The 14,334-nt window shown below is 37.6% G+C and overlaps 2 protein-coding genes across 2 annotated transcripts in view; one reads left to right on the plus strand and one right to left on the minus strand.

Moving 5' to 3' along the window:
• The window catches only part of LOC124796395 (ras-related protein Rab-21), a 38,323-nt gene extending 36,937 nt beyond the window's left edge, over positions 1 to 1,386 (minus strand). The window contains exons 1-2 of the mRNA XM_047260565.1: positions 1,022 to 1,386; positions 767 to 934 (exon numbers count right to left, since the gene is read on the minus strand). Of these exons, the coding sequence (XP_047116521.1) occupies positions 767 to 934; positions 1,022 to 1,156 (303 nt within the window). The 5' untranslated portion in view covers positions 1,157 to 1,386. The remainder of the gene's footprint in view (positions 1 to 766; positions 935 to 1,021) is intronic.
• A 414-nt stretch (positions 1,387 to 1,800) lies between these two features.
• The window catches only part of LOC124796396 (SIN3-HDAC complex-associated factor), a 29,458-nt gene continuing 16,924 nt past the window's right edge, over positions 1,801 to 14,334 (plus strand). The window contains exon 1 of the mRNA XM_047260566.1: positions 1,801 to 1,833. The gene's annotated coding sequence lies outside the window, so the exon portion shown is untranslated. The remainder of the gene's footprint in view (positions 1,834 to 14,334) is intronic.

Below are 14,334 nucleotides of genomic sequence, written 5' to 3' on the forward strand. Positions count from 1 at the left end.
TTGTTGCAATAGTATATTATACATGTACTACTGTAATAATGTAACAAGTTACAGGTAAATAGTAGGTGGCTGCATAGATTCTCTCCTCTCTTTTCTCAAAACCCAGGATAAAGCCTCTTCTTAAAAGTTTATTATCCTCACATGTCGTGAATAAATGAATTACTGCATACCTAATAACTGAATACTGTAACATGTTAATTCTCTGGTTTTCAAATTATTTGCTTTGGGTTTATTCTGTTTTTATTTACTTATCCCTTCTCTGACCACTTGGCACAACAGTACATGACATGTCTGATACATTACTGAAATAATATATGCGCATACGAAGTATGATAGAATAAGGCAAGGATAGGACAAAGTTGCCGAAGCCTTATCAAAGGAATCATCCCAGCCTTCACCCTAGCATAGTGGGGAAACTATGGATGACCCATGTCAGGATGATTGGATGGGGTACAAACCCCACTCCTCCTCAATGCGAGTCCAGGCATTAACAGTACCTTAGCCACCTCACTCGCTACATAAATAATGTAATCTTTAACCCTTATTATGATTACTTACTTAATATTCTGTGAACATTAAGATGTATTTACATCTAAACTAAAGAAATTAGCAATGAACTTTCAGTTAGCAGCTATCTGAAAAAATATTTAGTGACATTTTATGTTATACAAGTAGCACCGTCCACAGCTGCAGGATAATTATGAACTTGTTATTACATACGTTTAGGAGCAATGGGCAAGTAATTGTCAGTCTTGCACTTAATCACCTTTTGGAAAGAATCTTGATCTGTTATATCATACACCAGGATAGCACCATTTGACATCCGGTAATAAATTGGTCCCAGAGCGTGGAATCTTTCCTGTCCAGCTGTATCCCATATTGACAGATTAACTCTCTTACCAGCGATATTCAGCTTCTTCTTCAAGAAAGACGCCTGTAAAAGGAAATTGAAATCGTTCTCAAGTACTGGATTCTTCTAATACTTCAGTATATGATTAGAAACACTCTATAATCAACTAACCTGCAAAGTAGTTAAGTGTTTGTCGTTGAATTTATCCTCAACATATCTCAAAATTACCGAAGTCTTTCCCACACAACCTTCCCCAAGAAGAACTACCTTAAAATTATAATTTCCCGAATTTGTTAAGTTTGCCATCGCAAAAAAAAAACATTGGAAGAAAATTTAAGAGACGAATATGTATTTCACATTACTCTAATTCTGCGGGGAGCATTCTCTTCCTCCTTGCGTTTACATAATACGCCTCTACATTTTGACAGCGAAAACGCAAACTACACAACTCTTGTAATCAGCTGTTCATTGATTAGCGTGTGGCTGTAGATATCTCGTTGTTGTAACTGTCATATTTCTTTATTTGATATTATTGAACAAACACTAATGTGGAAGAAAGACACTGAGCAAACTAAAATAATTTAATAATACAGTTGACATTAACTTATAATCCCAGTAATACTTCAAAAACACAAAAATTTGTAAAAGTTTCCTTGATTTGACATGAGCAAAAAGTCATAGAGATAGTTTACATACGTTACGCATCTACTTCAATATAATGCAGTGATGAATTCTGGGATCTACATCCGGTCGAGTCGTGCAAAAGCTGTAATTTGGTTGATTATAAAACAGCAACTAAGAGACCAAATAAAAGGAGGCTATACTGTATTTTAAAACAATAAATAAATTTATACAAACTTTCTGTTAATGTTTCATTTAACGGTAAGAGGATTTTTTTGTGAAGTAATCCTAATTTGACCAAACATGCGCCATAAATCTGCGCAATCAAGCTCTTGAATCTTGCCGTCACCTGCATTGAAAAGGTAAGTTGCTGTTTTAAATTTAAAGTTGTTTCAGTAGCTTACATTCAGAGTTGACATGTACAATGTATGAGTATACGTTAAGAAAATAAATGGAAGAGCTCTTAAAATCATTGTCATTGTAAATTGTTAATCTTATTCGATTATTTTACGAAAGAAAATTTCGGCGTCCTGGAGTCTCCATTGTGCGTACCTACAGTATGCCCATTTCAGAAAACGGGGTCAGAAAAGAACAGTAAAAATTGATAACTGAAAATTTTGTTTAATAATTGTTCTTTATACAAAAAATCGTAACTGAGACGCGCTGTTTCGTATCAACACTGACAGTAAGGCTGGTACAATCTATGACATTCCCCAATATGTAAGTAGCGTCCTCGGAAACTGTAACTGCAAATAAATGTAAATTTTAGTTAGTTGATTTTAAAAATTGAGCAAAGCGGTTAAACTGAGTACGGTTTTCAGCACCGTTGAGCGATATTTGTAAATCGCAAAGTAATTTCGTAATGTACATAATGAAAATCGCCACTGACATTCGTTTTACTCTACTTGTCAGTCCATAACTTCTAAAATACTTTGGTGACATTGAAGCATCTGTCACAAGTGTAGCGACATGGCACTGAAAAATATTAGTTTTGGAAAGTATAAACTAACTGCTCCCGGTAAAATTTTCGATCTGAGTGATCAAAGCAACCAAGTAAAAATTTCTGAGTCGCATGATCGTATGATGATCACTTCCCTTTTCTGCCGTAATTTTCGTGTCTGTCGGAATATTTCATCGATCTAGGGCTTCTGCAACTTCAAATGCATTTTTATAGTCTCCTGTGCGTAATAGCTATTGCAGGAGCCACTAAAAGTTAAAATTCATTAGCCGAGCATAGTACAAATAAGATTTATTCGTTGTTTTACTGTGTTTATTTTTTCAAATTCGTAATACTAAAATAATAGGGAATATCGGTGAATATATTTTTGCAAATATTTATTCGCATATTATAAAAATAAATCTTCAGAACCTTGCTGTTACAATTTTACTGCAAAGATTTCATCATGTGAGAAAAAAAACTGTATGATTTAATTATATAATTAATTGTTTACCTTTACAGCGTATATACTTTCAATGCTCTCAGAATATTCTCATTAAATTTCTACTTTGTGTTGCCTCGTATTATAGAAAGAGAACAATCTATAGTGCACTTTGCCATTTTCTTGACACACTATTGAAGAAGATTCCTGAATTACCAAAGCTATTGTAATGTTGATCGTTTCAAGCAAAAACCATTTACAGAATTTCACAAACAAGGACACAGTGAAATGTCAGACTACACTACAGTTTCATACCTTCATGTACTACTTGTTAAGAAAAGGTATTACTGTAATGATAAGACTGCAAAGAGACATTAGCAAGTCTTCTGCTTAAACACTGTGTGGGAATGAAATAGGAAGAATGCACAACATATAGCACAGGGAAAAGAACTATCTATGTTATTTAATATAGACAGTGGGACTTAATTGTGCAATTTAAGTATTAGATGAAGAGCTAGCATTGTTTTTCAGTTAGTTCCACCAGTAGCAAGTCGATGTATATAATCACACATTGGCTAGTGCCCATGTCCTGACTTGGTTACACAATCGGCAAACATTTATAAAATGTTTGCATGTTTTCATTTAGGTAACACCAGATGCAGACAGATGGGGTACATGAATTCCATGTGGTGGTGGAAGGTGGGGTTTAGGGTGGCGACAGGAAGGAGTATCCAGCCACCCTCTAACACTAACATTGTCAACTCCAGTAATTAACTTGCCAACCCCATGAAGATATGGGATAGAAGTCCGGAAAAAGACGATATTCAATATTTCCCCAAACTCCACTTTAGAAATTTGAAGGATTTCACCTTTCAGAAGGCAAAAGAAAACAGTTTCAATAGTGATCCAGTTAGGCCTATAGAATTTTCTTTAAAAAATAAGGAGCTTACTCAAGCATAATGGATGAAGATGAAAAAAATTATCTACACCTGTCACTTAGGCCCTGTACCTTGGAAATTGGAGCCAAAGAACATGAGAAAGATTATATTACAATTTCTAAAATTAGAAATTGTGAATATTTTTTGGTATATGGTATCATAATCAGTCCTCGGAGATTTGCAAAATATAGTAGTTTTTGTGTATGGGCGATTTGAGAAAAGGGGTCTTCTGCCTTTTCTTTTGCTGAAAATTGTCATCCTAGCATAAGCTATGTAGAATTCAATGGCTGTAAAACTAATAAAGGGCCTTTTTTCCATGCACTATCTCTTGTTTATATTTAAATTTTTGCAGACATCCAGATTAATTGCAAAATGTGTTTCTGACATTGCATTTTGAATCAAAGTTCAGGTTTGAGAAATGTCCGTCTAATGTACAGTGAGCAGCTCACAGAAATAATAAACGTAGGGCTCATGCTGAGGCATATAGATAGTCATTTTTCCACTCACTCTATTTGCTTGTGGATCAGGTAAGGAAATGACTAGTTGTGGTACAGGGTACCCTCTGCCACACACCGTACGATGGCTTGCAGAGTATGTAAGTAGATGTAAATGCTCGTATGACGCCCTGCTCCAGTGGCCAAATAAATGCTATCATTTTATTTTATTGTATTTTTTTGCAAAAACAAAGTTTTTATTTTCCCAATTTATGGTTTCAACTTATTAGCAGGTGGATGAGTTAGACAGTGATCAAAGCTACTCAGTGTTTGCAAATTGTTCAGTTAATCCAAAAAGAGTAATTTACTGTTAATTTGTTCTACAGTTCCTCCAGTTAGGTAGTTTCTTTCCTTTATATTTTACTTGAAGAAAAATATAAACAAGAGGAACAACACAGTTTTAAAATGTTAAAGAACCAACATTATTTTGCAGAATGTTAGATAAGTATTAACACAACTCAATTGTGAAGAATGTGTGAGGAAAACCTGCAGGAAAGGTACATTAGGCCTAATAACACAGCTTGTGTAGTACAGAGAACAGAGAAATTTGTGTTGCATTCAGGAAACAAATTTGATCCTCTTGTCCATGAAGACAGTAAATATGAAGGAAAACAAATGATAAGAAAAACTGGTGATTAGGAGGATGGTGGTAAATCTTGAACAGAGGTGGATGAAAAAGTAGATTGTATGTATCACCATGTATCAAAGGAAAATGACAAAATTATGTTTTTGCAGATAGCCATGAAAGAGGAGCAACCAAATTTTTTTTTTTGTAATACTTAACAGACTTGACATAGCTGGCACTGTCTGACCAGGAGCTTCTGCATCTGAAACTCTATAAAGACCTGTCAAAGCTTTATACAGTTTGGAAGCCAATGTATCGTGATACAGGGTGTAGATAATATGTACTGTAATGAAAGTAGATGGGCAATGAGAGTTTTGAAAAATAAACTTTGAAATAATCCACTTATCATCATTTTTGTTATGGCTATTAAATGGAGGCATGATGTAATAGAAAAATCTTGTTTTAGTATTGAAATCGGAAACACTAACAGGAGACTCCAAAAAATTTGTGAATTATTTTTCTTTGCAACTTTCATACCAGTTGACAGTTCTGTAAAAGAGCTCTCTACAAAACATGGTCTGCACAGAAATAGCAGAGGTAAATAACAGAAGAGTCTGTAGGAACGCTACCAGAACCTTCAGGTGCAGCAACAATGATCTTGCAGTCTTGAAATGCAGCCATCAAACCTGCAATAACTGACCTGCATTCATCAGCTGAAGTTTCAGAAGCTTCATCTGCTGTTGACCTAACATCAGTTGCTCAAAATCTTTCAGCAGTATTGGTCCCTCCACAATCTTCAGCAGTGCAAGACCTTTCACTACCTGATGTGCCTCCGCCATCAACAAAAACAACTACTACTACTACTACTACTACTACAGACATGCAAAAGCAGCACAAGAATAAGGAAACTCACTACTCTACAGGAGTTTTGGTCCCCTGCGTCAGTTCTGGAAGTAACCTAAGTCAGATACTTGCGTGTACACTTTGTATAATCTCTAATTGCAGTTTATGACAAAACAATGCCATCAGAATAACAAGCTTAGGAAATAAACTTAGTATATTCCACCAGAATATAATGAGTCAAAGAAACAAACTGGACTGGTTGTCTCATATTGGTGTTAATGACAGTGAGGCAATACACAATGCCCAAATACTATATTTTGCTTATCTTATTCCAGAATGAAATTTTTACCCTTGTTGAGAATTTAAAGAAGTACCAAACTGAGTGATTGTAGGATACAGTGGCTTACTAAGGGTAATGAAAACATCCTATAAGCAAAGAGAATGCTTTATACTTCACTCAGAAATCCTAATAAACTTCAGTATAGAGAACACTTTAAATCATATATTTTAGCATCCTAAAGAATGTGATTACAAATGCAAGAGCATATTTATTAAATTTGAAATAGACAGTCCAAATAATAAAAACAGTTTGGAAGGTGGCAAAGGAAAGGCTGAAAAAAATCAGAGAATACAGACAGCTTAGAGTTTGTCATGATGGAAGCATGGTAAATGAAGGTGAAGTCGTTGCCAATATCTTTAACAACCATTTCTTAACAGTGGGAGATCAAAATGGTTGCAAAGGATCTGTGGTTAAAGCCAACAGAACAGGGAGGATTAGTAAGATAACCTGAAAGAGTCTGTCTAGATGCCTACTAAACATTGTACTTTGTCAGGTCCTCTAAAAAAAAAAGTTATTGCATTGTTGAACCATGCCGTGTTCATCTTCATACCTGAGGGTTTCGACAGTTTCAGTATCACATCGTCAGTGCCAATGAATGATTCTTTCTGTGTGTCAATAAATTTGTAAGCTCCAGGTTTTTTTTTTTTCTTCTTCCACAGATTCATTGCCTTCCTATTGGTATTACCATGGTAAAAAGAGCCAGAATGAGTTTTTGGTTTTTCCCTGCACTTTTACTACAGTGAAGTTCTTGAGTGATAGATAAATTTGGTTCTTCCTTGAAGTTCTAGACTGCTCCTTCTTCTTCTCCTTCTTCTTCTTCTTCTTCTTCAGATACTTCTTAACCAAGTAGTAATCCCATACCTATATTTGAGCTGCTGTCGTGATGTGACTGAAGAATAACCAACTGGCTGCTTGACCTGTTTTCTATCTTTTTTGGCATATGTAATGAAGTCTAGCTTATGTTGTTTGGTTTCTGTAGCACGCTTTTTTCTTTCTGTGGCACGTCTTTCCATCTCAGTAGCAAGCTTTTCTTTTCTCATGCATTCTTCTTCCACTCATTCTTTAATGTGTGTCAACATTAGAAGCACAGGTTTCACTGCATTGCAGAACATTTTCCCTTAATCATTATTTTAGACAGTGGAATTACATCTTCAAGTGATATAATCTTGCATAGTGTGTGTTGAATGTCATCATCAGTGGGAATTATCATTGAAGAATTGTCACATTGCGGGAGCTGTGAGCATTTATCGCAGAACGCCTTTGGGGATTTGGCTCATTTTGCCATTTTATGACAAATGCACCATTGTTGAGTTTGGGGACTAACTGGAACAGTCATGTCCACACAAAAGTGAAGCTTAAATGCAGTAGTATCAGTGAGTAAATGACCAATTCTTCTTATACTAAGTGCAAGCAAATCGTCAGAAAAGATATAAAAACAACTACTTACCTCATTTTCTCACCTCTGGAGCAACCTGCCAGGAAGATCTTTCATGGAACACTAAGTTACAGTAAGATAAACCTGTCATATCGATGTCAACTTCTGAATTGGTGGTGGTCAGTTATGAAACTTGGTGTGGGACTTTAACCCACATGGATCTTTACCCCACATACCCTATATCACAACAGATGAGATTGAGAAGGCAATAAGCCAAATGAAAAACAAAAATTCCACTTGTGGATAGTATACCTATCTAATTACTGAAGCAACTGGAGAAAATACGTATAAAGGTATTGAAACTTGCTAGCTTTTGGAGCCAGTGGCTCTTTCATATGGTGGAAAGGTTGAAGAGGAAGGAGGAGGGGTGAAGGAAAAGGACGGGTGAGATTTTAGGAAATTGGCAGGGTTTGGAAAAATTGCCCAACCCAGGGTCAGGAGAGACTGAATCGGTCTTTTCTTCTCATCCCGTCCAGTATGTCTCCCGTTATTCAGTGTTGTTGGTGACTTTTCCGAACTCTCCCCATTTCCTAAACCTCGGCAATCCTTTTCCTTCGCCCCACTTTCTTCCCACTTCAACCTTCCGCCAGAAGGAATAGTCACTGGTTCCAAAAGATTGCAAATGTCATTATCTTTATGTGTGTTTTCTCCTACTTCCACTTGATGAAAAAATTCTATCTATGCAATTACATTGTATTTTTAAAAACTGATTATTTTTGTTGATATATCGAAGTACTGAAACACTACTGCCAGTTTGTTCTTAAAGTTCTTTGTTTCATATTTAGTGAGTCTGTAACCCGAGGTACTGTCCCTAATAGACTCAAATATGCAATCATTAAACTGCTGTCTTGCTGTCGAGAAAAGGTGATGAAGCTGCAGTTTCCAACTGCCAGCCTATTTCACTGCTAGCAAATCTTTCTAAAATCCCAGAGAACTTATGTTCAAGAGAATTGTGGACCATCTTAATAAACATAATACACTTAATGAAAATCACTTTGGGTTCCAAAAGGGTATTTCAACTTAAAGGACATCTCTTTTGTCAACCAACTCCTTGTATCTATAAACAATAGGCTGTCACCAGATGGAGAATCTTTTGTGATCTGTCTGAAGCATTTGTATGTATGGATCACAAAATTCTGCCGAAGGAGGCTGAGCACTATGGCATAAATAGCAAAATAAGATTGTGTCTTGAATCATATCTAGATGTCTTGAATCATATCTAGATGACAGAAAGCAGAAGTTAGTGTTGAAGACTTAGCACTGGCCCGTTTTTGCACTGATGGTGGCACAATGAAACGTGGTGTACTGCAGGGCTTGTGTGTGGTCCATTAGTTTTCTTAGTCGTTATCAATGACTTTCCATGATGTGTGAGCCAAAAAGCACACTTCACCCTATTTGCAGACAACACAACCATTATGACTGATGAAGTATCCGACTGCAGTCGAGGCCAGTATATTCAAACAGGCTCTAAATTGGTTCACTTCAATTGGTCTGTTCCTAAGTGTTAACAAGACTTAGTTCATTCAGTTTCAAACCACAAATAAAAAACAGGGATTATATATTAATAACAACCTAAACTCATCAGTTCACATCATCAGCTTATATAAAGACAGAATTCAGCAGCATATGCCATTTGTTCGATTGCATTTGTTTGTGTCTGGAAACAATCAGAGCTGCATACTGTGAATTTTTCTATTCTGTGTTCTCGGCTTCATATTCTAGGGTAACCAATATTTAAGTCTTAATTGAGCAGAAAAGGATTATCAGAATTATGAGTAGAGTGCACCCTTGGGTGCTTTTCCAGAAATTTATTCAAACAGTTGGGGATCCACACCATACTTTGGCAGTACATTTTTTGCTAATGTACTTCGTGAACAACAATCATTCAGTTTATAAAACAAACTGCATATTATGACCGTGACACAAGAAGTAAGTGTGATCTCCACAAAAATATAGAAAATCTCACCATGGTACAGAAAGAAGCAAATTATTCAGGCATAAAAGTATAAGGTTTCTACTCATATCTTGTGTATGTAATATCTTTTATCCTTAGAAAATTGCCAGCCTTTCAGCTGAATTTTCAGTTGTGGAAACAAGCCAATCACATGAAGAAACATTGTGGTTACTGATGGACAAAATCTGCAAGTTGATAGTAATTATACAGTTTTGATTGCTGTGCTGGAATATGTCATGAAGAAAGAACCAATTACAGTTGAATTATATATGCACCACTATCCAGTTCCATTCTGAAAATGTACAATATCATTTGGGCTTGTTTTATTTAATTGTTAACCCCCACCCCGCAACCTTGATATTCTCTCCCTGACTGTTCAGTATTTGTAGGTCATGAGAGGTGTTTACTACTTAGTGACTTGCAATTACATCTGATTCAGTGTATTAACAGCGATGATGTTCACACAACCAGGTGCATCACTTTTTGATTTTTACAGCTTTACGCCATGAAACGTGCACCATTTGCTCATATATTGGAAGAGTGGTGCCCATTTAGAATAAAGCTTCCTCACTTTATGGTAGACAGCTCCTCACTCTGCCTATTGTGGCTATTAACTGATCAACAGCCTTGCAAAATGGTTTGGAAGTTCTAGAGCTCTTGGTTGCAATGTCTGTATGGATATGTGTAATATACACAAAAGAAAAACATTTTAGCTGAACACCACAACTCTGTTGTAGTTTGCACTAGACTAAGGCATTCTCACAAAAGTTCCACGGGATTCACCAAATGTGTCCACAAGATTCATATACTTAATGATTTCCCAGCTGTTCATGCAAAATTACAATTGTTATGGCACTGTCACAGATGAATTGTTACTGTGCCTGAAAATTACACATCTGCTTAGATTCACTCCATATATTTTGAGATAAATATAGAACATGTCCACACCAGCAAATGACTAAGGGATTAATGCTGTCACAGATTAAGAGGCAAAAGTGGTACAGGCTGTCATAAGGTGTGCTCTCAATTTGTTGTCATGGCAGAGCAGAGTGTTATCTGTCTGTGGGATAGAGAGTCTGAAAACTTGAGTTGGCAAGCTGCAGTCAGTGAAGCCAATGAGCAGTCTTGCCCTTTCTCTTCCTGATCACTATGATGAGAAGTAATAATTTATAAAGCAATTCTGAATATGGCACTGCACTGTAATGCATTAGTTTTTTCTTGGGTATGTATTTGGTAGGTGTTCATAGATTTCATGTGACTACTGAGCTGCGTAAGCTATTGCGTAGGAGATTTTAATATGTTTTTAAGGTGGCTGGCATATCTATATATTTGTTAAGTGATCAATCAGCCATAGTATCCAGGGTTATAATTTTAATTTGTTATTCAATCAGGATTCCAGTAGTATGTTTTGACAGTGTGCTATGTTGATAAGTGCTGGTAACCTTGTTGTAGAGTGTCCTAAATCTTCATTGCTAATATCTCTCATGTTTGTGGTGGTGGGGACATGCGAGCACACACACGCGTGCCCTTGGTAGCAACTAAAGATCTGACAGGGTTTCAGAATGCAGCCTTACCATGGCTGGTGAAAGGGGTAGGGTATTATGGAGGAAACAGGACATTTTATTGTAGAAGAACGGCAGAAGCCACAGAGAACACCAAGCCAAAAGAGAGGCAGCAGGGCAAAGAGCATTTGGGACTAGGGATGTTACAGTCAGTGGAGGTGATATTTAATTTTATTAAAAATACCATTTGGCAGAAGTTTGGCACTATCTTCGAGATTTTGACCCAATTTGATGCATTTAGTGCACAGTCTATGACAGGTCCAAGGATCTGTTTGAGCTCAGAAATCACTTGGCCACATCCAATTTTGTGACATATTGATGTTTCTTCCCATTCCATTCGTGTATGGAGAGCACCAAGAATAATTGCACAAATACATGCTGACATAGTAATTAGCTTTAATATTATCTTCAGGGTCCCTGCATAGGAGCCTGTAGTATTTTCCTAGATCTATCACGTAATATGTTCTTGAAATTTCATAGTTTAGTTTAGGGTTCTGCCAGTTCAAGTTTTTCAGTATTTCTGTGATTCTCTCCTTTGAGCATTTGTGCTGCTCTCCTTGTATACATTCAGTATCCCTCATTAGTTCTATTTGATAGGGGTCCCACAACTATTTTGTTACTTACCTGAGTTGTAAATTATTGCCATTTCTCCTCATATTTTAGTTCTCGTTTTACTGTATGTGACATACTTGTTTACCCAAAGCCAATAAAATGTTTGGTCATGCTCTGTGAATTGCTGCATTCCTAATTGCTTCGTTCTTAATTTGAAAGCCATGGTTTTGTTGGTTGAGAAGAGCCACTTGTTTGAGCACAGCACTGCTGCCAAAACCGTTGTCATGATATCGGTTACGTGTGCTTATGTAGTGGTGTGGCCCAGTCTCGCAGTTGCTGGGCAGGCACAGCATCGCTCCTGTGATGAGTGGGAGGATATGGGCGTTGTGGGAGCCATTGATCAGGGGGTGGCGAGCGCATCGATTAGTCCAGCGAGTCCTGGTGTGTGGGTGGTGGCAGGGGGGGGGGGGGGGCGAGGTGGGGTGGCTGGGCTGCAGCATCGATTGCGGCCGCCGCACGTGTCGTCTGGGAGGCTGCCCGCCGTTAACAGGTGTGCGCCGGTCGCCTCCTCTCCGATCTCCGTCCGGCGTCTCTCGCCGATGCCAGTCATCGCTGTCATCCAATGCCTACCGTCATAGTTGAATTTTGCCATTGATAGATAATTTCGTATAACTCGGGAGAAAGTAATGTTTGCCTGTCCGAAGTGCATTGTTAAATATATACCAAGGCTTTCGCATGATGGCCAGTTTGTCAGAATGCATGAAAAGAAAATTTTTTGAAGCGTTTTTGAGCATACCTAGGAAACCAATAAGTTACTGAAAAGGTTGGTAATGGAATAGCCGAAATAAAATTGTCAGGCGTACTATGACCCCAGATAGATGGGAGAAGTTAGTTTGATTCTGTAACGACGCTGCTGCGCATAATAATGGGAAAAGTGTGTTTCGTGGTGTCGGTTAGCGAACATTTTTAACGTTTCTGAGCCCCAAAATTTTGCTTTTTGTCGTTGAATACTTCCGAACGCGCGCGCGTTGCGTTGTCAAACCTTTTGTTTGTTATTCAGTTCCGTCCGAAAACTAGCCAGTCGTGTCCATTCATTTGCAAATAAGATGTGGAGTGGGAACTCAGTTTCGACATGAGGAAAATATGTTAGCAACTTAAAACTTTTATCTACCCCTCAGAAAAATGTTTAATCTAAAAACTAAACACATACATGTCGCCAAAATACTTCCGCGAAAATATGCCGTCTCCGCATAATTCTTAAGTACGAGAAAATAATAAGAGGTTTGTGTGATACTTCAGTTCACACAGAATTTAGCGAAATTCCTATATGTTTCAGATGTCAAACTGTATCACCTTTGTTTCACTTATGTTCTGGAACCCATGTCTGCATAACAGTTGTTCGCTACAGAGTGCGTTGTAATTCCGAGCAACACGTCTATAATTGACAGTTTTATTACGGGACTAGTGCAGCAGGGGATACAACCCGTCGGCTTTGGACAATGACGTCACAAGTGGCCAATCGAGAAGCGATAAGTGTTTTTTGACTTTTTTTAAAAAAAATCTCACGAGATAGAATAAACAGACCCACTTTATTAAGCAATCAGTAAAAAAACTAAACTGAAACATAACAGCAAAAGCGAAAATGGTAAACTGCTCTCTGGCGGCTTGTGACGTCCTTGTCCAAAGCCGACGGGTTGTATCCCCTGCTGCACTAGACCCTTTATTACGGTGTGTGCATTTCGAAATCTACCAGTCACTCCCGTTTTTGAAAGTTCTCTTTGATTGTCGCTAGATTTCGTTTGGTACTTTGAAGACGAATTTAGTGGTATATTTGACTCACACAGAAATGTCTCTAACAGTATCGCAACTAAGCACAATTTAATAAATCAGTAATTTACAGACTAATTACATTGATTCAAATGCATACATGTTTAAAAGTGATGCAGAGATTGAGAAGTTGCGCAGGATTTATTAGCTTGAACATGTCTACGGACAGAATACTTCAGTGAGATTGAGTGTGCACATTATTTTCAGAAAAAACTTTCTATTGTGTAATTGTAGCATCATTTAGTTTCTGACTGAAGGAATAGAATTGCACCCAATTTTATTTCAGAATAAAGGCTACGGGATGTCTCCTCAGCCATCGGTCAGATGCTATGTTCCCTTCCGCCAATTAGCAGTCCCGTGCAACTTTGTACAAGGAAATCAGTACTTTTTAGCACAGCTAAATAGAGCGGCAGATTGGAATGGCTGTTGTTAAATATTCTGGTAAATTTGTTGACCAAGAAATGAAGCACCAGTAATTGACGTCGCCATTAAATTTTTATCCCTGTATTCCAGGATGATTTTTTCCCCCCCTACAGAACAGTTCTTTATGAAGGGCACAGTACGTGATTTTTAGAAACCAGCATAAACATCGACAATAGCCAAATTCATCACCAGCAAAAAAAAAGAGCGAATGTAAACGATTCGTGTATTTCAGAAAGTAATACGTAAGGATGGACGTACTTACGACGCAATTGATCACGTAGCCAGCGGCGACGAAATATTGATGGCTGAATATACCGGATTATATCTAATATTGACGTGTCAAGCTGGTGGCTGCACTACAGAGGCAATTTTCTAAATTTTGTATTCCATCCTGTCAATAGTAGTGTGCAGGTTTACAGCATTGAAACCTGACCAAGAAAAGTGAGCGTACGCATCGCAACGGATTCCCGCCTTGGGCTGTGTGTGCTGCAAGCGCTCGGCTGCGTACGTGCTCGCGGCCAACGACGGCCGATGCCATGTTGCCATGTTAG

The sequence above is a fragment of the Schistocerca piceifrons genome, chromosome 4, assembly GCF_021461385.2.
Source record: "Schistocerca piceifrons isolate TAMUIC-IGC-003096 chromosome 4, iqSchPice1.1, whole genome shotgun sequence".
Taxonomy (NCBI): Eukaryota; Metazoa; Arthropoda; class Insecta; order Orthoptera; family Acrididae; genus Schistocerca; species Schistocerca piceifrons.